Source organism: Artemia franciscana, chromosome 4 (assembly GCF_032884065.1).
Source record: "Artemia franciscana chromosome 4, ASM3288406v1, whole genome shotgun sequence".
NCBI classification, from domain to species: Eukaryota; Metazoa; Arthropoda; class Branchiopoda; order Anostraca; family Artemiidae; genus Artemia; species Artemia franciscana.
Genome location: NC_088866.1, coordinates 41,020,977 through 41,047,174, shown reverse-complemented (window position 1 = coordinate 41,047,174; position 26,198 = coordinate 41,020,977). Strand labels below are relative to the sequence as shown.

Genomic DNA, 26,198 nt, shown 5'->3' with positions numbered 1-26,198 from the left:
CTTCTTACGACTGCAAGTAGCCTACTTACGATTTTGGGAACTACTACTGCTTTGAATGTTATTGTGACTGCTACTTCTACCCCTACAACAACTGTTACTGCTACTACTAAAACTAAGGAACTAAATCAAAAGTGTTTAGCTGCTCACAGGTTGTAAAAATGGTACAGGTGCAATATTTCAGGAACAGCTTAGAGGTATTACGTTGGAAGTTTAAGGTGAGTTTTTGTTGGCGGTGAATTAAATCAACAGATACAAGGTTGTCAAAAGTTAGTAAATGTGTTATCCAAGGTGGGGCTAGAAGTTAAAATTTACAAGACATGATGAGGGGGATGTGGAACAGAATCAAATAACACAAACGTGGATCCAGGTGGTCAATATGACGTATCTGCAGTATCTTAAGAACAACTAAGAATAGTAAGTTAAAACTTTTATGCAACATTGTACTAATGATATTGTAACATGTTTGTACTCAGGCTGTAGCATGATGATGGTAAGAAGTCACTCGGCCTAATAGAAGACAAAAGAATATTTTGAAGTTCAGTGTCTTCATTTGACAAATATTCCGCATATTCATCATTCCAAAAATCTAAAGTACAACTATTGCTAAAATTTGTTGCAAAATTTTGACAAAAACATAAATAGTAGGCGAAATCTTGATTGGTTTAAGGAGAAAATCAGTTTCTTTCACAAATATTTCTTTAACTAAGCAATAATAAAAAGTATGTTAGCAGAAGACAAAAATTTGTAAGAAAAATATTTTCAACAAAACAAGTTTATCATAGAAAAAGCAATGAGATAAATTAATCTTAATATGAGCAGAAATGAAGTCAAATTGAAATTCAAGTTTAAAATGAACATAAATCGCTATTACTTATTATTTTTAAGCCAAAACAAACAGATATTTGCAAATTTCAAACAGAAAAGAAACAGAGACTACCACAAATAGGAGTAGGGCTACGCCCTCTATCCCTTCTAAAGACAAAAATGTTGTTTTTCCTTCAATAAAACAATATGTATTTTAAATGTTATCTCTGTTATGGCCTTAAATAAAGTCAAATTGTCAAAACTTTCAGGAATGAACATCAATGTATTGCTAGTCGGGTATCAAAAAAACGTTTATCCATAATTGTAAATTTTGAGGAGAGCAGAAAAAACCTCGTAGCATTTTTATTTCTTCTCTGATAACCGTAAAACAACAATGGATTAAAAAGCATTGATTTTAATATTGATCTGCTTTTGCTTTACGGTTATCGGAGGGGAAATAAAAAAAATTGTGAGATTTTTCCTCTTATCTTCTAAAAATTTACAGTTATGAAGAAATGTCCTTTTGAGACCAGACTGACTGTATGTTGAATTATTGATCTATACTTCATTAGTTATTTTAAGTGGTCTTTTTGCGTATGGTGATTCTCTGTCTTTTACTTCTGCTGCTGTCATGGCAAATAAAAACACACTACTAGAAATAAAAACTGTTTATAAATTAAGTGAAATTTTATGGGAAAATTTTTGGCAAAAGGTAAATTTTGTATATTTTATCTATATATTTAATTGGTATTTGGAAAAAGCCAGTTGCCCATGGGAAAGTTTGCAATTCATAGCTTCAAGCTAAATTTAAAAATGCGACTTAAGAAAAGTTCTAAGAGTAAGCACTGTAGAGAATCGTATGTTGTGTACTACATTTTGCCTTTATAAATACGTAATAATAATAAATAAAATCTTAGTGATACCAGTAATAAGATTAAAAAAAATACTACTTTTGTCTTTATTTTAGAAATTTCAAGTTTGAAAGATCTTTTGCCAGGTGAACAAAACTACAAGGACAAAGTTTAAAGTAGACTATTAATTCTGATGCTGGAATATTTTCTCGTGAACTACTCTTCAATGAATTTTGACGACTTTCTTGGAATGAAACCTTAAGAACTTAATATAGCAAATTAAGATGACTGAGATGTGTTTCAATTTTCAGGCTCATTATGGTACTGCTTGTAAGACTTGAAAAGATTTTTTGGTCATTGATTTTAGCTTTAAAAAGAAATCCAAAATATTCTTCACTGCTTATCTGCCAAATTCTATCGATTTTTATTTTGCCATTGTTTTTCTCTCCTAGATCAAATATTTTCGAATTTAACATTATAAGAATTATCTGAAAGAATTTTTTGAAATTGGGATAACATTACTGTGCAAATAGAAGCCATGTTCAAACCTAGCTGATCTTATATTTGTTCCCTGTTGCATCATTAAGACTTTTTTTTAGAATAGGAGAGAATTGAGGATAGAATGTAGAATATATAATAGAATAGGATAGAATAGGATATATGTAAAAGTATGGGTTTTCACTGTAATTTGAAACTACTGTAGAAAACTGTAGTCGATTTTTCACCTTAAGTGTAAAAAAAAAATGACGTGTTGGGTTTTGAATAAAAGAATAAATGAATAAAATAAAGGCGATAAAATGGAGAAAAAAACTTGTCTTCGGTGGCTCAATCTATCCTCTTTTGCTCGTTTTTTTTGGCAGGTTTCTTTTTGTTTCTTTGAAGGAAAATTAGTTTGTTTTTCACTCGAAATTTGTTGGACCTTTATTTATTTTATTTTTATTTTTGCAGTCAGCCATGGGAGATAACAATAGGAAACAATTCACTGTTGATGACGCCCCAACTGTTTTTGAAACCCTTAGAAGAGAAAAAGATTCAAAGGTACAATTTTGTTCATTATTCAAAGTTCAAAATTTCATTTTTTTAATTAATTTTGTTATTATGTCATTTGAGTTTTCATGTTGTCAAACATCCGTGTTGTCATATCATGCTTTCAAACACTATTTTCAGCAAGAGAACATTTGAAGCCCAAAATTCGTTTTCGGATATTTATCATTTACATATCATACATCCATCCAAATTTCATATTACCATAGGCCAAAATATTATTTTGCTGGGGCAATATCTTCTGATAATGTTGGACATGGTTTCCAAAATTTCCATTTATATTTGTCTTGTTGCCTTTTTAGTGATCCTTGACAATTATGCTTCGAAAAAGCATGAAGAAGCAATTAGTTTGAAGAACAATTAGCATGAAGAAGTTTACATGATCAAATTTTGAAGTTTAAATTAAATCGCCTATGATATAATCAAGTCTTTTCTTTATTCATTCATTTTAATAATTGTAAATATTACGTCTATAGTTTTTATTTTAATCTGACAAGGGAATATAATAGATAGTTTTTCCTTAAGTTTAAAAGTCGTGTCATAATAACAAACCTTAAAACAACTACTGTAATAAAAGACGGTGAGAAGGAAACTACGAAATACTCTTAGTAACAGTGAGAAGGCAACAAAATAAAACGAAAGATTGGATTTATTAATTCATTACTAATAGTACTATTTTTGTTTGAGTGCAAAGTAATTGTCATTATTTTACAGATTTTGTTTTGCACAGAATACAATTGACAGATAAAGATAAAATACTATCTACGTTGTATAATTAGTGAGCATCTGTAAAGCTGATCCCATCGACATTTTCCAACTACGAAAACATATACAACGAGTATCAGAAGCCTTGCGAGTATTTCTTAATTATGCATAAAGTCAGTAAGTTTATTTGCCGAATGGACAGATATGTAAACTCCTTGAAATCACATTTTGAGAGTGTATTTAAAAAGTGACTTTTTTTTCTTTTTTCTCTTTAGATCATAAAAGTAACCTAACTTAGCGTTCATATTTGAGTGCTAATATCACAACTTAATAAAACAATTACGAAATACAGTTATCTTAATTGAAGCGATGACAAACTTCATGTCAAATTTTGGCTAGACTATCTTGTTTTCGCGCACAGCTGGGGATTTTTCTGCTCCCCAGAAAAAGTATCCTTCCATTTTTTGACGTAACCAGCACACTTGAATGAAGTTGCGCTCGGATAAGATTGTCCTGTTTTGGGGTAGTCAGAAAAAAACTATTTAAACTGATGGCAGGTTATAATAAGAGAAATGCAAAAGAAATGGAGAAAGAATTAAAATCTGATTTCAAGAGTTGATATGTGGAGAACATGGATAAAATTGTGGAAGATCTGAACAATGCAGCTAGACAGAATACTAGCACCATAGTGTGTAACCCATAGCCTATATAAACACCAGTTGCACGGAGTCGTATTTTACCCATAGAAGGATTACAACACACATCTTTAAACTAAGTGTTAACCTTCGGTGCTCTCACAGCCAATCAGCAGAGAAAGATCTTGGCTCTATTCCGGGAATGAAAACAGAAATTTCTGTTGTGACCACCATGGGAGCGTAATGTTATCAGAAGAAAGCAGTGGAAGTCTCACATTTATTGCGAAGGATGCAAAAGGAATAAATGTGAAAAATGTATTATAAAGCATGGTTTGGTTGTATTTTAGGCAACCTTCATACGAACTGTCAAGCCATTTTATGGTGATCGACTCAAATACCCGTCACAATACATACCTATAATAAATGTGTAGCGGTACTATTATTTAATTTGCTAATATTCCTATATATAATAATTTTCTAGGAATAAATTCTGGAACTTTAATATTCAGAACCCTTTCTGATAACTTTTAGATTAATTTGGGATCAGCCAGGAGTCGCTAGATAGTTTACAAGTCGAGACGTTGCTTTTTCCATAAAGTCTGTGATAATATTATTGGTCTTCAAGAAACGTCATATATTTCATTCCTTAAATTTAATTTGTTAAATTTACTTAATTCCTTGTACACACATACTGGACATTTTTTAGCCTAGGCTATTACTCACAACGACAGTGGACTCCGAATGAAATTATCCAATAGACATATCTTAAAATAATAAAACTAATCTTAAACTACCCGAGTTAGAGGAATTTTCCAAGTTTTATCATGATTTTGATTTTACAACTTAATCTCCTTTCGCTTATTCAGCATTATCAGAATACTATTTTCAAATCCCACGTAATTTTTTTGTTACAAACGGAATCAAATAGGTTACGATAATCTGCCAAAAATTGATAATTACTGAACTTACTTCTTGGCTGGAAATTTCGGCATACGTAGCCCCTAAGTCCCAGAAAAGTACGATTCTTTTCATTACTGTCGCACCCGAAAACTACAAATTTTGCACAAGGCATTTTATTTGTTGTTTTGCACATTTTAAAACAATATTGTGATTTTTAAAGTAATAGAAAACAGCTATTGCAGTAATATTAGATGGACGAGAGAGTACCTTCGTTTTAGTACATAGCCAGAGGATTTCATCATGCTCGGATAAACATGGGACTCAAATAACATTTGGGTAAAGGTGATGTATTACCCATAACCTAAAAAACGAAATTAAGCTAGTCCAAGAGTTTCGTCTCGTTTTTCATATAGCATCTGCGACCAAAAGAAGCACTCGTTAGTGGGCTTATTTCGTTTTTACATCACTGGCAAGTGTACTGAAACAAAGTGTAATTTTGACAATGTTCCTTTATATAAGTTAGTATCAACTGGGCATTGTTTCGGATGTGATAACCTCCATATTTATGTCCCCTCTTCTATTATGCAAAAACAATTAAATAAATCAAGCTGCAAACAAACGCCGAGTACACAAACTTGGGTAGGCCCAGCTGTTACCAGTCAAAGATTCCATACTGGAAAGCCTCTTGTTTTAGGTAGCACTACGGATCCCATTCCTCCCTTATTAAATATACCCATAAAATATATCCTAATTGTTCTCACATCCTGTCAACTAGAAACAATTTGTATCTTCCATATAAATCTTCGTCAATTTCCGTGCCCGTCTCACCAACTCCAAATTCCCAAGGTAAATTCTTTTTTTACCCTTCTCCTCCAAAGCATTATAAAATCAAATTCAAATAAAATCAAAGACCCTACCAAAGAAATTCTCAAACTAATCAAGTTTTCCAGCCACGATTCCACAATTGGTTTGTTATGGCACTTTGTATTAACCAAGTGATATATAGCGATTGCAAATTCTGTCGGTCTGTCTGTCTGTGGATCTGTCTGTCTGTCTGTCCCAGGTTTGCTACTTCAGGCCCTTTCAGGCAAGCTAGGACGAAGAAACTTGGCAGGCGTATCAGGAACTGCACCAGATTAAAATAAAAATAGTCGTTCACCCGATTTTACCATCTGGGGGGGAGGGGGGAACAGCTGGCCAGTTAATTAGAAAAAAATACAAAACATTAAGTATTTTTAACTTATGAACAAGTAATGGGATCTTAATGAAATTTAATATATGGAAGGATATCGTGTCTCAGAGCTCTTATTTAAAATCCCGACCAGATCAGGTGACATTGGGGGAGCTGAAGGAGGGGAACCTAAAATCTTGGAAAACGCTTAGAGTAGAGGGATTGGGACGAAACTTCATGAGAAAATAAGCAGAATTCTTAGATACGTTATTGACATAACCGGAACAGATCTGTTCTGTCTGGGGGAGTTGGGAGGGGGGGGGGGGGTAATTCTGAAAAATTTGATAAAATGAGGTATTTTTAACGTAGAAGGAGAGATCGCATCTTAGTGAAATTTCAAGATTGGAAGGATATGGTGTCTCAGAGATCTCATTTTAAATCCCGACTAGATCCGGTAACCTTGAGGGAATTTAGGAGGGGATCAAAATCTTGGAAAATGCTTAGAGCGGAGAGATCTGGATAAAACTTATTGGAAAAATAAGCAATAGTTCTAGATACTTTATTGACATAAACAGAATGGATTCATTTTCCTTGGGGGGAGCTGGGAGAGGGGGGAGGGTGATTCTTAACAAATTAGAAAAATAAGGTATTTTTAACTTACGAAGGAGTGATCGGATCTTAATGAGATTTGAAGTTTGGAAGGATTTCATGTCTCAGAGCTCATATTTTGAACATCGACTGGATCTGTTGACCTTGTGGGGAATTGAGGGGGGAACCTAAAATCTTAGAAAACCCTTAGAGTGGAGGGATTGGGATGAAACTTGGTAGAAAAATAAGCACAATTCTTAGATACATGATTGACATAACAGGGACGGATCCGATCCCTTTGGGGGAGTGCTGGGGGGAGGGTTAATTCTGAAAAATTAGAAAAATGAGGCATTCTTTTCTTACGAAGGAGTGATTGGATCTTAATGAAATTTGATATTTGGAAGGATATTATATCTCAGAGCTCTTATATCAAATCTCGACCTTATCCGGTGAATCTTGGAAAATATTTAGAGTGGAGGGATCGGGATGAAACTTTCTCGGGAAAATAATCACAAGTCCTAGATACGGAATTGAAATAACCGGAACGGATTTGCTCTCTTTGGAAAGTTGGAAGGGGGAGGGTTAATTCTGAAAAATTAGAAACAATGAGGTATTTTAACTTGCGAAAGAGTGACCGTATCTTAATGAAATTTCATATTTAGAAGGAGCTCAAAACTCAGATGTCATATTTTTATTTCGACCGGATCAAGTGTCAGTAGGGGGGGGGGGACCGGAAATCTTGGAAAACGCTTAAAGTGGAGAGATCAGGGTGAAACTTGGTGGAAAGAATAACCAGAAGTCTAGGATAGGTGACTAACATAACCGGAGTGGATCCACTCTCTTTGGTAGAGTGGGGGGGGGAAGTAATTTAGAAAAAGTGAGGTATTTGAAACTTACGAGCGGGTGATCAGATCTTAATGAAATTTGATATCTAAAAGGGACCTTTGCTTAAAAAATCTAACTTTAAATCTCGACCAGATCCAGTGACATTGAAGGGATTTGGAGGGGGAAACTGGAATTCTTGGAAAACGTAAAAATCAAGGTATCTTATGAATGGGTTATCAGATCTCAATGAAACTTGATATATAGAAGAATCTCATGTCTCAGATGCTCCATTTTCAATTCGAATTGGATCTGAGGATATAGAGAGTTGGAGGGGGAAACAGAAATCTTGGAAAATGGAAATATGGGAAAACACTTAGAGCGGAGATATCAGGATGAAACTTGACGAGAAGAATAAGCACAAGTTATATATACGAGATTGACATAATTGGTACGGATCTGTTCTCTTTGAGGGAGCTGGGGACTGTTAATTTGGAAAAATTAGAAAAAGTGAGGTATAAATAACTTAATAATTGGTGACCAGATCATAATGAAATTTGATATTAGAAGGAACTCATGTTTCAGAGCTCATATTTCAAACCCGACCAGATCTGCTGACATTGAGGGGAGTTGGAGGGGGGAAATCTGAAATCTTGAAAAAGGCGTTTAAATGTCGTAGATGTGTGATCGACGTAACCGGACTGGATCTGCTTTCTTTGGGGGAGTTAGGTTGTGGGGTTCAGTGCTTTGGCGAGTTTGGTGCTTCTGGACGTGCTAGGAAGATGAGAATCGGTAGACGTGTCAGGGAGCTGTACAAATTGACTTGATAATGTCGTTTTCCTCGATTCAAACATCTGAGGGGCTAGAGGTAGAGAAAAAATAAAAAATTTTAGTTATTCTTAACTTTCGAACGGGTGATCGGATTTTAATCAATTTTGATATTTTGAAGGATCTGGTGACTCATAGCCCTTATTTTCAACCCAACCGGAATCAAGCCTCTGATTTTCCTTTTCAGGCAATCCATTGATTCTTAGAATTTTGCTAGAGCTCATTCCATATGAGCTCTTGGCTCTTGGCTTTTCCGATCTCGTCACAAGTGCCATATGTGCTCTTAGCTCTTGTTTTTCTTAAATTTTTAGTTGCTATTGCTGAAATTCTTAATTTTGAAAAGCTGACGGAACTAGAGTTGTTTTGAGAATCAAATCTTATAGATATTATACGGAATGGGCATGAAAATGGACGAAGATTGATGAGGAAGGTGCAACTTGTTTCTAGTTGACGGGAAGTGAGAACAATTAAGATTTATTACAAGACAATTATTAAATACAAAAAGTCTCAGACCTGAGTCACATTGACAGGGTGGGTACGAGGGGTAAAAACAATGGGCTGGAGGTGGGGTTTCGTGGAGATAGGGTAAGAAGGAGTCAAATTGAGAGGATTTTGACGGAGAGGTAGGGGGGAGATGGGAAGAAAAAATGGTTCCGGGAAAGGAAATTGGACTGGGAACTTCCTTGGAGGAGGTAGGCTCGATTTACTTTGGCAAATGACAAGAGGGGGTCGGAACCAGAAAACAACATCTTGGGTACATGGGGCAGATAGAGTATATAAGGGGGTTTGTAACTGGAATTTATATGAATAAGAGGGGATCATGGGGGGTTTGGATACGATGGAGATTTCTGGACTGGATGGGTGTTTTGGGGATAGGATACCTGGGGCATCTGGGGCATGTTTTTTTGTATCGGATAGGGAGGAGATTGTGAGGTGTATTTAATAAGGGAGGAAAGGAATCCGTAGTGCTGCCTTAAAAAAAGGATTTCCAGTGTGGAATCTTTTACTGGTAACAGCTGGGCCTGCCGAAGTTTGTGCACTTGGCTTTTGTTTGCAGCTTTTTTTTGCAAAATTGAAGAGAGGGACATAAATATGCAGGTTATCACATCCAAAACAACGCCCGCTGGATGCTAACTAACATAAATGAACATTGTCAAAATTACACTTTGTTTCAGAACACTTGCCAGTGAGGTAAAAACGAAATAAGCGCAATAACAAGTGCTTCTTTTGGTCGCAGATGCTATATGAAGAACGAGACGAAACTTTTGGACTAGCATCATTTCTTTTTTTCAGATTATGGGTAATAGATCACCTTTACCCAAATGTTATTTGAGTCCCTAGTTTACAACAGTATGATGAAATCCTCTGGCTAGGTACTATACCAAAAGTGCTTCCACGTCCATTTAATATTATTGCAATAGCTGTTTCTTATTACTCATCATATCAAAATATTGATTTAAAATGTAAATTCATCCAGTAATTACAGACAAGTGCTGATTTTTTTTAAGTACCCCAATGATTTTTTAGTTGGCAATGCCAACGACCTTCAAATGGATTATTTTTGCTCCTCACTTAAAGTAAAAAAAAATGTTAAAATACCAACGTGTGGGGGAAATACCTCTCTCAATGTTATTTTAACTAATATATATAATTTTTACAACCCTCCCCTAGCTCTGCCTTAGTAGGTGGGAGCTAAAATCTTTCGACTGTTTTATCCCCCTTCTAAGATTTTTACCATTGTTTCTCAATTACTTATGGCGCTTATCGCCCCCTTCAAAATTCTAGTCGTCTTTCTTTTGGTACGTGGCTGAATACTGAAGATTGTTAGGTTATTTATAGTTTAATAAAATATTGATCAGAAAATGGCTATGTTCCAAAAAAAGCTAATTAATTAAGATCCAATTTGTTTCCGAGTAAACAGATTTAACGGGTGCTTCAGTGATAAACCCTTTAATAATCAAACCATAAAAGCATTAATTAGAACCCAAATGAAGCTTTTCAAGAATGGAAAAGTGGATGAAACCAATAAACTAGGGAAGTCAATTAAAAGGAAAATTCGTGAATTGGCGTGATCGTACTACAAAGACAAGGTCGGAGAATTCTTCATTAATAAACCAAAAAATTAGTATTCCAAGGTTAAAATGCTGTATGGAAGAAGTTTTGAGCAGCTTAACTTCAACCTACCCGAGTCCCCTATTGTCATTGCCAATAATCTCAATAAATTCCTCGCTTCCATTGTCTAGAGCCTTCCAGCATTGCCCAACCAATTGCCAACAGGATCCCTATCTCCTTTTTTTTCACTGTTTCCTCGTCTGCGATAGAAAGAAGAACTGAAAAAAAGCTAAGTAAAACAAGTTTTTTTCATTTGGATATCCTGTTTTCTACTATTAGTGCCTTTGGTCCCTTCCCATTTAAGCCCCTGTCTGTCCTATTTTACTTGATTACCGAGTTTAAGTGAATTCCAGTAATTTGGAAACAGGGTTACAAAACCCCTTTGAAAAAGAAAGCGTTCGTCCTATTACTGTAACTCATATTTTCTCAAAACTTTATAAAGGATTCCTTGCAGATTGGTTAAAGGAAAAAATCTTACCTCTTACTGAACCGAGATGATTCGGGAGCCTAAAATCCAGTTGTAGTTCTCACTACCTCGTTTCTATTATTGACCATATTAGAAAAAATCGTCGATAAGCCTAGTCCCTTGCTAAATTTATTTTGGACTGACCTTTAGAAAGAATTTGACCTTGTTAACCAAAATAATTTAATTCAGATACTTGTAAGCGAGTTCAATATTGATCCGTTATCGATCAAATTGGTTGCCTCCTTCTTAAGAAATAGATCGCAGAGTGTCAAATACCAGAATCATTATTCAAATCCTCTCACTGCCCGCAATGGCATACCCCAAGATATTCTCCTATGACCATTGCTTTTTTCAGTCATGATTAACAGCCTCGTGGTGGAATTTCCTGATCGATAGAAATTTTTTGATGACCTTACGATTGTTCAAACTTGTTTCAGAAATTTAATACGTGACCCTATGAGTATCCTCAATAAAACCGAAGAGGCCTTGGACTTAGACATGACAGTAAACCTTTTACTAACACTACTACTACTAATAACTCATTGCAGCCCTAAGCCACCTGAGGCCAATACAGTTACACAAACTTCTCCTCCAATCTAATCTATTAAAAGCTCCCCTATTTACACCCTCCCAGGAAGTTCCCATTTCCTTTAAATCTTTATTTATGACATCCCCCACCCCAGACGAGGACGAACTGTTTTCAATGCAGCCCTAGCCAGTTGGCCAAAAAGGATAATCTTTAGCAATCTGCCATCCTTCATCCGCAGAACGTGGCCTAGCCGTCTCAACCTTTCTTTCATTATAGCCCTATAAAGCAAGATTGAACCATATATTTCATACAACCTGCTTTTTGAAATACGGTTAGCCAGCCAGGAACCCAAAACAATCCGTAGGCAATTTCTCTGGAAAATATCTAGCAAATTTTCGTCCACTTTTTGAAGTGCCCTTGCTTCAGAGCAATATTTGACAACTGTCGTCACTGCAGCTTCCAATATTCTAACCTGGGTTTGCAGACTTATCTTTCTATTTTTCCAAAAAAATTTCAACTGTGGAAAAAACACCCTGGAACTATTCCTATTAAACGCCTTAGCTATTCTAATTTTAATATTTTCACTGCTCCCACCGTCTTTACAAATAATACTACAAAGGCAAGTGAAGTTACCCACCTGATCAATCTTTTCGTCACACAACATCATTTTTTAATCTTCACTTATTCCTAGCCTTAGTGACTTAATCTTCTTAGCATTAATTTTAAAACCTATTCTAGCACTCTTACCTCGTAAAATCTTTGAAGTTCATTCATTTTGTTCAAACTTTCATCTAATATGCTTAAATCATCAGCACAATCTAAGTCCGGGAGAGTTTTTCCTCTCCATTTGCTTCGGTAGTCTCCAATCGCCTTTCCTGTGCTCCCTAAGACGAAGCCCATCAAAATGATCAACGTAAAGGGGGATAGAACACAATCCTGCTTAAATCGTGATTTAATACAAAACCAGTTGCTAACCCCATTTCCTACCTTAACCGCAGCGGTATTACTCTCATACATAGCACAAATCACTTTAATGTATTTGTCTGGTATACCATATAAGGACAAGACCTTTGCTACAGCTCTTTTATCAACAGAATTGAACCCTTGCTCATAATCGATAAAACTGAGGACCAAACGTGTTGGAAAACGAAAGGACTTCTCAATTATTGTCCCAAGAGTGCAAACGTGGTCGACACATCCTCTACCTTTTCTGTAACTGCACTGTTCATTTCTTAAAACTTTGTCTTCAGCGTCTCTCAGTCTACAAAGTATTATATTACTAAGTAATTTGCTACTTACAGAGACCATACTAATACCTTGATAATTACAACACTCACTCTTGTCCCCTTTCTTATACAGTGGTTCAATTAAGGTTTTCCTAAAATCATAAAGTGCTTCCCTTTTTTCAAAAATCATATTCATAACTTTCAGTAGCTTATCTCTAACCTCAGAGCCACTATAGTTAAGAAACTCATTTATCACACTATCAGCACCTGGAGCCTTATTATTTTTTAATTTTTTTAGTACTGTCATAAACTCTTCCTCACAAAACAATCATCCTTCACATCCAAGGTATCACAAACTTTCCCATTTTTATCTATAACTTTTCCTGCAACTGTATCTCGGTTTATCACATTTGAAAAATGTTACACCCATCTCTCTGTAACTCTTTCCTTATCACTAATTGCGGCCCCATTCCTCTCTTTAACTGGGTCTAGTCCGAATTTACTACTCCCTCTCTTCTTATTAACATGCCAGTACAAAATTTTATTATTAAACCGTCTAGCTACATCTTCCACATCATCAGCAATTTTATCCATGGCCTTCACTTCACATCTCCTTAGTTCATATTTTAATGCTTTCTCTAATTTCTTGACATTCCATTTGTTTCTATACGATCTATCACTCAGATAATTCCTGTACAAACCACTTCTACTCTCTATTAAGCATAAATCTTTTCCACTATTATTCCTAGTTGTAGTTTTAACAGTTTTCCCTAAGACATCATTAGTAACTTCACAAATTATTTTTCTAAAATTTTTCCATCCATATTCCAGATTGTCAAATTTAAGACTCTCAAGTTTAGTATTCAACTGTTCCCGGAAGATTTCTCTCAAATTTTCATCTTGGAGTCTACCAATATCATAAATTTCTGGGAAGTAGCTACCCTTCCTAAATTTCAGCTTTAAATTAACCTTAGATACTACTAGATGGTGATCTTTACTTTTTACTTCAATAACAGCACTCCTATATACTCTAGTATCTTGCATTGATCCTGCTAGTCTTCAGTTTACAATAAAATAATAAATAAGGCTTGCTTTCTTACCATCAAGTGAATACCATGTAAACTTATGGGCCACTTTATGACCAAACACCGTATTAGTTATAACTAGATTTTTATACCTACGAAATTACAAAAGTCTGTAGCCTAGATAATCTGTCTGTAAAATTCTGTAGGTAAAAAAAAATCTATAGGTAAAAGACTGTATCCTGTTTTCTTTTCCTACATCAAATTTACCTAGGCTTGGATAACATCTATCCTTATTTCTAACAACCTGGGCGTTAAAATTTCCTAGTTTTAACCCCACATTTCTACCTGGTACCCTGTCTATTTGCTCCTGTAACTGTAAGTAAAATTCATCTGAGTCACTAATGATTCTGTCAGAGGGTTCTACAGGAGCTTATACAATTATAACTGATACCCTGAACTTTTTAGTAATTAATACCTTCCAAGCCTAAACAAGACTTAGTAACTTCCTTATTCATCATTTGCCCTACTCGCTGCCTATATACCCCATTTTTCCTGCCTGAGTAAGCAGATTCTATGTCATCTAATTTCATGCTTTCTGCCCCTGGGATATGAGTTTCTGAAGCTTCTAATAAATCCAGTTCAACCCATCTGAATTCGTCAGTCGAAATGTCGATACGATAGTCATATTTTAGCGTGTCCACATTCCAGATTCCAGATTTCTTGTTCTTTAAATCATTGAAATTATTTTGGTGTCAAAAAAAGTAATGATCCCAGATACCAGTGCAGGATGGGGACCAACATATCTTCACAGGTCTACACTGAAGCACCTAAGCCGGCTTTGAACGAGATATCAAGATGACCCCTCTAAGCACATGACAATGCCGATTTGTTTCCTCAAATCCTCACCCTGTAAAGAGTGATTAATTCTAATTAAACGGATTTTGTGGCTCAGGGCTCATTCTTATAGAACTGGAACAAAATTTGAACTTTAGTATAAAGAGCGAGATCTTAACAAGGGAGCGAATTACGTATAAATACGTAATAAAAATATACGAATAATAAAGTTCGTTACGTAAGTTAAACTGTAAGTTATGTATATTTACTACTAATAAAAAGGTTCGTAATTAGAATTAAAAGTTTTAGTGACCTTTTTGAGTAATCAAGAAAATGGAGGGCAACTAGGCCCCATCCCCTGCGCCTTTTTTCTCATAATCATCCAATCAAAACTTTGAGAAAGCGATTTAGCCAAAAAAAAGTAAAATTAATATGCCGATTTCGTTTGAATTATTCATGTACGGTGAGATAAAATCCAAACATGAATGAATTCAAAAAACGTTCAGAAATTAAATATAAAAAAAGAAGTCTGTTTTACAGAAAGTACGGAGTGACATAGAAACTTAAAACAAACAGGAATTATTTTGTAAATGAAAGGGTCTGTCCCCTCCCCAACGCCCCACTCTTTACGCTAAAGTTTGATTTAAATTCAAAATAATACTTTTTAAAACAATAATAATCTTTAGCGTAAAGACCGGGGCGTTGAGGAGGAGACAGCTCCTTGAATATAATGAATATTTTTTGTTCGTTTTAAGTTTTACTGTCGCTCCTTATTTTCAGTTAGAAAAACTTTTTTTGTTGTTTCATATCTTGCAGACTCGAAAAAAATTAATAAATCTAAAAATAGCCTTTCAAATTTTTTCGCTGCTCCAGTGAGGGAAGGAGAGTGTCTTTGTGCCTCAGTTTAACCATAACAAACTCTCAGATGACAAGTATTTTCCTAAAACGTCATTCCTCATCAGATTACGGCCCCATCGAAATGTTTCTGAGCCCTTTCTAATTTTTCCACATTCGCTGCTCATATCTGTTAGTTCCAGATATGAAAAAACTTTAGACCCCCTTCATCACAGAGAAAATGAATAAAAAATCCTACTGGTTTCTTCCTTTGGGTTCTCTCTTTTATTTACTGGCAAATGGTGCTGCCCAAGTTGTTATATCTTATCATGTTCTTATGTATATATAATAAATATCTTATCATATCTATCAGGTATGCAATGAATTATCTAATCATTTGAATTATCTAAAAGGGGTAGTCTTGACAATTTGTTTCTGAACGATAATTCCCTGGTAATTAATAGTCAATAAAAAGTGGAACTGGCTTGCAAGATCATTTTGTGAAAATTATACTATATAGCGACTGAAAAAGTGAGCTTTTTGAGAATAAATGTTTTTTGTCAAAATCACAATTTTATCTGTAAACTAGCATCAATAATTGGGGCTCAGTTATGATTGAACAATCAGTTGTCTTTTAGCTTCAGCTATGTTATTAAATAATTAGTAATCAGCTCAGTTATTATTCTTGAATTTCTTCTCACCAAAAGAAAAGTTCTCGAGTACAAAGACAAAAGTAAAATTTGGAGTTCAGTTGAACTTTTTAATGTAATAATTAAGAATTAATACTAGAAAACTCTACACTAGTGGCTCAAACTCACTCTCCAGCTCTGGTCGATTCTTATCGTCACGTGAATCTTTGAAGTCATACAGTTTCCTTTCCTGCAAATATATTTAAATAAGCTTAAATTTTTAAACTAATTTTATACAATAAAATATAAATAATAAAATTACTGTTAATTCCTGTAAAAATTTGGGAAACATGCTTTATACTGAGCGTTTACCTCTTTGTAATTCCGACTGTTCTAATCTATATTAATTATAATTAGTGGAGAATTTTAAGATAAGAATAAAAAAAATCTACAGATCATCATTTATTAAAATATTTTTCTGCTGTTATCTGTGATTTCGAAAGCATGAGAACTAAAGTATAATTAAATGCAAATACGTATATAAATAAAGTATAAGACTAAAAGAAATTCCTTCACTGATACCAGCTCTGACAGTGCTGAACAACATTGATCAAGTAAAACGATTGTCATCATTTATTTTTAGATTACCCAGAAAATACCTTCACCAACAGCTAAGGCATTCTCTAAAAGCATTCTTCCACATCGGCTTCGGGATAAGTCACATGATCTATGGCTGCACCCATCAGTAAAATTTTTATCAGACTCAGTTGGTGATGACGTTGTCTTACCGACGACCCAGAACAGTGGTTCAAATGAAGGTCACGTGGAGGTTCATTCAATTAATACTACCGAGTCTTCAGATGTCATCCAAGAGGTAGATGTCTATATATTTTCCTGTGCTTTATCAATATATCGACCATTATTCAGCAAACTAGGTTGAATTATATTGTGTTGCGAGAGTGAAACTTTGGTTTTGTCCCTTTTTTTTCCTATGCCACCGATCTTGGCTTATTCTTGGATACTGGTAAGAGTCTAACCTGTGCGGTTTTTACGGAAAGTGTGGACGTCAGGCTGGATTGATGACTATAGCATTACATTTTGGAAAGCTCCGCAGAACTCTTGCCTGGGGCCAAAAACAATGGTTTTCACTTGTCCACGAGCCAGAGACTAAGGTGTGCGAAGTGAAGTGGAGTTATATAGCCTATGTCAGAGAGGAGTATCTGAAGTTGTGCAGCAAAGCTTTCGTTTTATCAAACCTTGTTTCTGCTTTCGAGTGGAAAGTTTCTTTCTAGCAGGCAAGCAGGCAGGCACCACTTTCAACTTGAAGGTGGACTAAAATCTATAAGTGTTAAAAATATGCAGCAGTTACCCGGCCCCACAGCCAATATATCTTCCTTGAGTGATAAATAGAAAAATTGACAGAAGAAAAAAAGCGGCATTTTCCCACGGGTTCGAAAGTGTTACCGTGATTTTGGCTGGGTTAGCATTTGTTTTTTCGGACTTGGGATTGAGGTGGAGAAATGGTATCAGATATACCTCTTAAACTTTAAAAGTTATGTCATTGCTAAAGAAATTGGAGCATATCCTTTGCTCCTTTCTAAGTGGTGACGTTAAAAAGTTGGCCTACGGCAAAAAAAATCAACTTTTGAACTAGGACAGATAGAATATTTTTCGACGGTAATCGAGAGCTCTTGATGAGCTGATCAAAGTATATGCCATCCATTTTTTGGTACAAAAATTCCTTCATGAGATATACTAGTTCGAAAGATTCAAGGGCTTGACAACTTCAGCAGTACGGTAGACACTGAAACCAAAAATAGGCTAATACCAATTGTGAGACAAGTAGAGGACTTGTATGAATCAGTCGGCTGTTATTCCATAATTATCTTCGGCAATAAGGGGTTTGCAACTTTGGCTAGTTTGTTTACCTATGATTTGTTTTCGGTGTATTTGATGGTAAGGCCAATTTGGTTCCAGTGGTAAGACATGCAGGGGACTTGTAAGTAATAATCGTCTGTTAGGCTACAATCATCTTCATTGAAGAAGGGTTTGTAACTTTTGCTAGTTGGTGTAGCCTACCCATACTCACTGTAACCTGGAATTAAGTGTTTACGCAACGGGTACAAACGATAACGTTAAACAATGAAAGCTCTGAGGGGTTTATAACTTTTCCAAATTGGTGTACCCATACTCACTGTAACATAGAACTAAGTGTTTCCGCAACGGGTACGAACGATAACGTTAAACAATGAAAGCTCTGTGGGGTTTATAGCTTTTCCAGGTTGGAGTACCCATACTCACTCTAACATAGAACTAAGTGTTTACGCAACGGGTACAAACGATAATGTGATACAATGAAGCAGTTTCGTAATAATTATTAAAGTTTCATCTATGGTGTTTTTATCCTGAAAAGTTACGGATAGCTATATAATACCAACTAGATTATATAAGATATTGTTTCAAGTCTTGATCCGTGACGATCTCTACGATTGAAAAGGATAAAGCTCAACTGGTTGCAAAATCAATTTAGTTCCTTCTTTTGGTATTATAGCTCGTGATGAGCTGACCAAAGTATATGACATCCATTTCAGCCGTTTTTGAGAAAAAGACGTACATCCAAAAACACAGTTTCGAGAAAACTGCGTTCAAAAATTCCAGAAACTTTACTTCACTGGAGAGCAAATAAGCCTGTAGTAAACGCTTTTAAACTTAATTTTGGGTTTTCAATACTGCAGAAGTCGATAGGCGGCTTTTCAAGCATATCTGAACTTAGGAAGTTGTCCATTTGGTCTTTAAGTCTCTTTCACTAGAAACTTGAAAAGCATACGCCCTTCTGAACAAACGAAAATTGGATATACATCTCTTCAGTTTTCTGGTCAGTTGGAAATAAGCCTTTCACTTATATGGTCAGTTGGATATACGTCTGTTCACTGAGTAATGACAAGGCTGGATATACACACTAAGTTGTTGAAGAGCTAAGGACAATGTATATATTGCAGGTAAAAAAACTAAAAAAAAAACTAAAAAAGTACACACTTCTATTTGACTGAGCCCAACAAGTCTTCATTCCCTGTTGACGTTGGTATATTTTGCCAAAACTCGTGGTTGACTCGATTTTTCATCAAGGGAACTAGCTTTGCAAGTATGACGGCAAGTTTCTCATTCTGTACACCTCTTGGCCTTGACATCATCGAGGGAAAAAGTTGACAATTAAACCTTGGATGTAGGAAATACTATTCTTAAAGAGGTTCGTCCAAGTCAGTTTTCACGGACATGGTTTGTTTGCCTCTGACAAAAGAGACCTGCACAATATCAGCCAAGTAACAATGCATTTTTTCTCTTGTTTCTTTCTGACTTCCACAATCTGAAATCTCCAAAACACATTTTCAGGATTTCATTTTTTCCCCGGGCTTGGAAAATCAGCTTGTTTAGGCTCTGGAAAGAGCATACGGCTTTGGTGCGACGCAAGTTTTACTCGATGCTGGCATGGACTGTATCAGCACTCATATGACTATATCCTTTTGTCAAGTAACAAAGATCAATTTGGTTGATTGCGCTTTTTGAGGCGTTGACAATCTGAAACAAAGCAGTATGGAGTGTTCCATTCTTGTCGTAGGCAGTACAGTTGTCACAGTACAGTTGTCACAGCACAGTAGAGTGATGTCTTTCACTCCAAGAACAGCCTGAATTCAATGAATTTGTGAAGAGCACGTGCAATTTTCTCCGCATTTTTAACAGAAATTGCCTCGTGCCAAGTGAAACAATAAGAGGGACAAGTCGGGTTCCTTGTCTTAACTCTTGCAAAGGTATCGTTGAAAGTAATGAGATGACTGGTGAAAAAAGCGTCTTTTGAAGACGGCATCATGGCCAGAAGAAGGATCTTCTGCAAGTCGAAGCTTTAAGCCCCTTGCGGTGTTTTTCCATACACGATCGGCGTCAGTAGCGTAAAGGTTCCTCACTTTTTTATACTTCTTTTGATACTTTTTCACCTTTGTTTCCTCAATTTCAGAGGCTGATCTGGCACTCATTCTGGCTGATAGGTATGAGCAGGTATCACATTCATCAATAGAAGGTATTTTCAAGGAGACATTTTGTTTCTTCAGTTCTTCCTGATACATATTCAGACCAATCTCCACTTCGAGATTTTTTTTTCTTTAAAATCCTTTACTAGGAAAGTAGTGGTAATTTCCTTTGAGAGACATTTCATGTTAGGAGAGTGCTCGTGCCTATAGTGCGTCATAGGAGGCTCAAATGTCATGATGTGTTGTCTAACGAGAATTATTCGTGCTTCTCCATAAATCTTTGCATTCTCTCTCACAGCCATTCCTCGTTTGTCCACTATTTAACTGATTTTGAGTGAATCTATCAGCAGGACATCCTCAGTAGCATCAGCTGAGAAGACTTGGAAAAGACAAAGTAGAAGTATTATTAATCGAGAGAGCCTAATCTTCTTGGATGTCACTTGATAACACTGCTGATTCTGCAAGACTGAGGCTGTCTAAATTGTCTCGCAAATCATGTTTGAGAAGGGGAGTAAAGCTCATATCATTCGTTTCAGCAAGAATATATCTTAGCCCAGAGATGTCCATGTCTTCTACTTCTCTGTTGGATGCCTGAAGCTCTGGATCCATGCGAACATCAAAGGTTTCTTGAAGTGTCGGCTGCTGCTCATACTCCAAGTTCATCTCAGTTCTCCCAGCTAAAATGTCTCTTTCAGTTAAACGGGATTTGTTCGTATCACCAATCTCTTTGTCATGCAAAATTTCAGCTTCGTAATGTTCTATAGCAATCCCAGTATCGTTTATTTCTTCAATTGTTGACTGGTTGAAACTGGATACGTCCGGCATTTCAATTTATGTCGTAAAAAAGATATTTCCAACTCAGGAAATTGTTTTCGACCAATTGCTATTTATAGAGTTTTTGCTTACCAATCACATCCAATTTTGCTTGCCAAATACTTCGAAACAATTAACAGTGCGAGTGTAACATTTCCCAGTCGCCTTTATTCCAAGGCAACCGTCCGCCTACTCGTTGATGTCCCCACTAAACTCTTCCCAGTCCACTGACTGGCCTAGAAGCAAAATATATAAGGGTTTTTGCCCATCTTCCAAACCAGTTGGCTTCTTGTAAAAACGAATAAGGCATATGTATTAAGAACAACATAATATTTCACTGAAAAGGACCCTCAACCCTTGATTACCACTTGTTTTACAGTACAAGAGAATTAAACCAAGCAAAACTAGTAGAGCCAATAAATCCAACAGGACTGCAAAAGTCAGACAACTAGACTTGAGTGAACTAAGTGTTAATCGAGCAACCTTAAAGTTTAACTGAAAAGCAAACTTATTTTTGTATCATTTAACTGAATATACTTCATTAGATAGATAGATGGATAAGTTTATTTCAAAAGCCCTTGGCCCATATATACACAAAAGTGTAAATAAATGACAAACAAGCAAGGAAATTAAACAACAGTACAAATTACAAAAACGCACTTGTATATTAATGAGTGAATGACTCTCTTCAAAGCCATTTTTTCAGGCCATATACATACATATACAACAACAAACAAACTAAATCATGTGACACTCGAATTTCAAATAATAAGACCATGCTGATGGATTATGCTAATTGCGTTAAGGAAGGTTTTCTCACTTTTTGCTCTAATATAACGTTCAGAATATCAACAGTCGCCCTCACAGTGCAAAATTCTACTATTTGAGGGAAATTGGAATCTCAATACAAACGCTTCTTTTCTGTGGTCAGTGTTCAGCTTCAGGAAGTTGTTACACTGCAGGAGCGGTTGTTTTTCGTGAATTGTTTTCGTTAAAAGTTGAATAGTTGCTTTTCGTGATACAACACTGACAAAAGCTGCTTTTGTATAGATTGAAATAGATAAATAGAGATTTTTGCAGATACATCTTTCACAAACCACAGTGAAATTTCACTATTTGAAAATTGGTTATTTATGAATAACTGAAAAAAAGTAACACATTTGCATCGGGTCTTCAAGCATCTTTAAGTAAATAAGTCGTGGGTACCTAAATTTCCAATCACTTTTCTTTTCAGTTAAACTTTAACAAAGACCAATCAGATTTCTCCTTACCTTTTGGCGGCTATGTCAAGAGCCATTTGAACCATGGTCTGAGCTCTTTGAGACATGTTTCTTCACAAAGCTTTGGATGAGCTAAGACAAGTTCACTAAAACCTAAATAGTTCTGACTTAGCTCTAAAATTAAAACAGACGAACGGTGCTGTAGTACCTGAAAGAGACGTATGTCAACCAACGTTAATAATACGATCATTTGAAACAGACGTAAGTGCATTTTCTTGGTATAAGACAAAGAAGTATATCCAGCCACGTGACAAAGGAATCAGCTTCAATTAGGCTTAGGATACACGTGTTTTCAAAAAGAAAAGTTAGTAAAAGCAAGTGAATTTGTGGATATACGTCTGTTGACAAAAATGCAACTTCTAAATCGTTTAACTTAGATAATTTTTTCCAAAATGGCGTTTACGTCTGTTTCACAAAAAACGGCTGATTTTTGGTACAAAAATTCCTTCATGAGATATAGCAGTTTGAGATTTTCAGGGGGTTGACAACTTCAGTAGTAAGGTACACACTGAAACCAAAAAAAGGCCGATACCAATTGTGAGACATGTAAGGGATTTGTAAGGAAAGGTCAGCTGTTAGCTCGTAATCATCTTAGGCAGTGAATGGTTTGCAAATTTTGCTATGTGGTGTACCTATTATTTGTTTCCAGTGTATTTGATGGTAAGACCGAGTTGGCTCCAGTGGTAGGACATGTAGGGGACTTGTAAGTATTAATAGTTTGTTTGGCAACAATAATCTTCAGTGAATAGGGGTTTGTAACTGTTGCTAGTTGGTTTAGCCTACCCATACTCACTGTAACCTAGAATTAAGTATTTACGCAACGGGTATAAGTGATAACGTAAAACAACGAGGCAGTTGTGTAATAATTAATAGAGTGTCATCCATGGTATTTTGATCCTGAAACGTTTTATAACGAATAGCTTTATAATACCAGCTAGATCATATAAGATACTGTTTCAAGTTTTCATCCGTCACGATGTTTACGATTGATAAGGAAAATGTTCAACTGGTTGCAAAGTCAATTTAGTCCCTTCTTTTGGTATTATCGATAGCTCGTGATCAGCTGATGAAAAATATGTCATTGTAGTTTCTTCATAATTAATAGTGTCGTTTTTGGTATTTTGATCCTGAAAAGTTACATATAGCTTTATAATACCAACTGGATTATATAAGGTATTGTTGTAAGCTTTCATCCGTCACGATGTCTACGATTGAAAAGGATAAAAATCGACTGGCTGCAAATCAATTTATTCCCTTTTTCCGATATTCTTTTGTTATTGTTGTTTTCTTAACACTGATGAATAGATTTTGATCATGTGATTACTGATCACGTTCTTCTTTAAAAATAACGTTTTAAAAGCTTCGATAGTGTTGCTTTCGTAACACTTTATTCGGCGAAGCCAGACAAAGGTTGCCACAACATTTCACGTTGCTCAGGCAACGTAAGTCTAGTTAAATTTGGATTACTATGATGGTTGCTGCGTAAAAATGCCTAAAGAGTTAAGAATAACATGGGAATACAGTAGGAGGGGTGAACCCTAGAGGTATAGGTCCGCTTAATGGTTGGAGTAACAAAAAAATCTTTAATTGGCACCAACCAAAGTACTTTAAGAAGTTTGCATAGCCAAATTTTGAAGAAGAAAAAAACTATGGGCCATAAAATAGGCAAAAGGAAGATGTTTTCACTATTTTTCTATGTGCCTCAGAGCTCTTATTTTAAATCCTGACCACCATTAAGCCTCTGATTTTTAAATCAATCTAATGATCCTTATAATTTTAATAGAGAGCATGCCATACGAGTTTTTGGCTCTTCCAACCTCGGCACAAGTGCCACATGAGCTTCTAGCTCTTGTTTCTGTATTAATTTATAAGTTGGACCCTGTTATTTACGAATCATCAGATAGGTTCTTAGGGATACCCTACTCCGTATAATAGTTCTTCACAAGTTAAGTCCAATACTGTACAATTTGGTCATTCAAGTATTCAATTGTAAGATATTGTAAGATCGGTTTTTCAACTGTAAGATATTGTTTTTGGTTTCTCGTTGGACTAATTTAAAATGCTTCACAATTGGCTTTTAAATAAAAAAAAGTGCGAATACATTAAAATAAAATTATAGCTTGTTATATTTTTGCAATAGAAAATCATATCTTTTTTGCAAATGCTCGAATATCTAACTTTGACAATGTTTTTTAATGTCACCCCGAATTGTTAAGCTCTCATGTTTCTCGATCTAGAACTGACTCTATGATACGGACATTTAAAGTTGATGTAAAGCCAATTACTCATTGATCAGAAAATCTAAAATCATACCATCATAGCAATCATATCATCATCATAACATCATATCAACCATAACATCATCAAAATCATAACAATCATAACATAAAATCATAACATAAAGTTATCTTATAAGATAAAGATAACAAAACTGTTTGGAGACAGAAGATGATGGTGACACTTGTAGAGGTGGCCAGAAATTTAAGGACTAAAATACGGTAAGAAATAGACATGTGTTAAATATTATAATACCTGAATTTAGGGTTTCGCATTTGGATTAAAATTGTGCTCTAAATAAAAACATAGTTTATCACAAAGCGGAAAAAACGGGGCTCACTTAAATTGTTTTGTTTGAGTTGATTAGATTTGGATCTAGCCAGATTTTTAATTTTAAATATATTATTTTAATCAAATTTCAACAATCGAATGGCTATTGTATCTTTTAATTATTCATGTGTACGTAAGAGTTATTTTTGCAAGAGCTATTGTAATAAGACGATTCTAATGATTGGAATATAAAACAATGACCTTAAATTTAAACCAATCATCTTCAATTTTTTAGGCGTAGAAATAATTAGTAAATCCATTTAGTAAATTTGAACTTGAAAAGTTGAGTCTTTCAAATCAAGTAAACTAGAAAAGTGGAAGTTCGTTCAAAGCCTTTGAAATAATCAGAGGAGTTTAAAATGTTGCACCCAGTCTAATTTATTCTAAAAAGGCAGTCAATTTGTAATAAGCACAACTTAATAAGATCAAAATTGTTTTAACAATTGTCCTTGGGGGTCTTATAGTAAATACTCATTTTTTTTCTTTTGTTTTATTTATATTTTTTTACTAGAAGATTAAGAACAAATGTCCTTGCTTTTTTTATCTATTTCAACGTGTTAAAACGTTCTGAGAAAATTGACTAATTTGAAATTAAAATTAAATTTGACAGTATTTTGTCAACTGGCATTTCAAAGTCTCCTGTATCTAGAATAGTTAAGAATGTACGTGATTTGTTTTGCTTGGTTGGATTATAATTTGTAGTAGTAGTGGTAGTTGTAGCGTGCAAGTATTACCTTTTTTGTCAGTTGATCATTTCGCCTATTATTTTCTGAAAGCTCCAAATTAAAATAGTTTGTCATTCCTAATTACGCCTTCTTGACAACCCGCAACTTCATTTTTTTTCTTCATTTTTGTTTATTATCAATGCATGCGTTTTTCAATGCTTTTTGTCCTAGCTGCTTTGATTGGTCTTGTCAAATAGTTAGTTGCATACAATTGTACGTTAGAATTGACCGTACAGACGCTTTTTCTAGGACGAAAACAAAAGATTGTCCCAGCCAAAACAAAGTTTTTCTCCCAATATTCAATAATCATTCACTACAGTCCTAGACTGTAAGGAGCTATTTTTTGCTGATATACATAAAGATTTTGTACACGGAGCATTGTTTTCACCATCTTTTTATAAACAGCACGAATTTATACTTTAAAATTTTAACTTTTCTAAAATTAGTGTTTAGATAAACAAAGAGATTTTTTGGATAGGACTCACTCGGAAGAAGGATTATCGCGAATAAAGAATCATGTTGCTCAGGCAACGTAAGTCTAGTTAAATTTGGATTACTATGATGGTTGCTGCGTAAAAATGCCTAAAGAGTTAAGAATAACATGGGAATACAGTAGGAGGGGTGAACCCTAGAGGTATAGGTCCGCTTAATGGTTGGAGTAACAAAAAAATCTTTAATTGGCACCAACCAAAGTACTTTAAGAAGTTTGCATAGCCAAATTTTGAAGAAGAAAAAAACTATGGGCCAT

The 26,198-nt window shown here is 35.1% G+C and overlaps 1 protein-coding gene across 3 annotated transcripts in view; it reads left to right on the top strand.

Annotated features, from left to right (window-relative positions):
• LOC136026434 (uncharacterized) overlaps positions 1-26,198 on the top strand; it is a 63,303-nt gene that overhangs the window by 16,311 nt on the left and 20,794 nt on the right. For 2 of the 3 annotated variants that reach the window (XM_065703019.1, XM_065703020.1), the window contains exons 2-3: positions 2,604-2,693; positions 16,647-16,877. In XM_065703019.1, the coding sequence (XP_065559091.1) occupies positions 2,610-2,693; positions 16,647-16,877 (315 nt within the window). In that variant the 5' untranslated portion in view covers positions 2,604-2,609. The remainder of the gene's footprint in view (positions 1-2,603; positions 2,694-16,646; positions 16,878-26,198) is intronic. The other variant, XM_065703021.1, reaches the window with a different exon arrangement.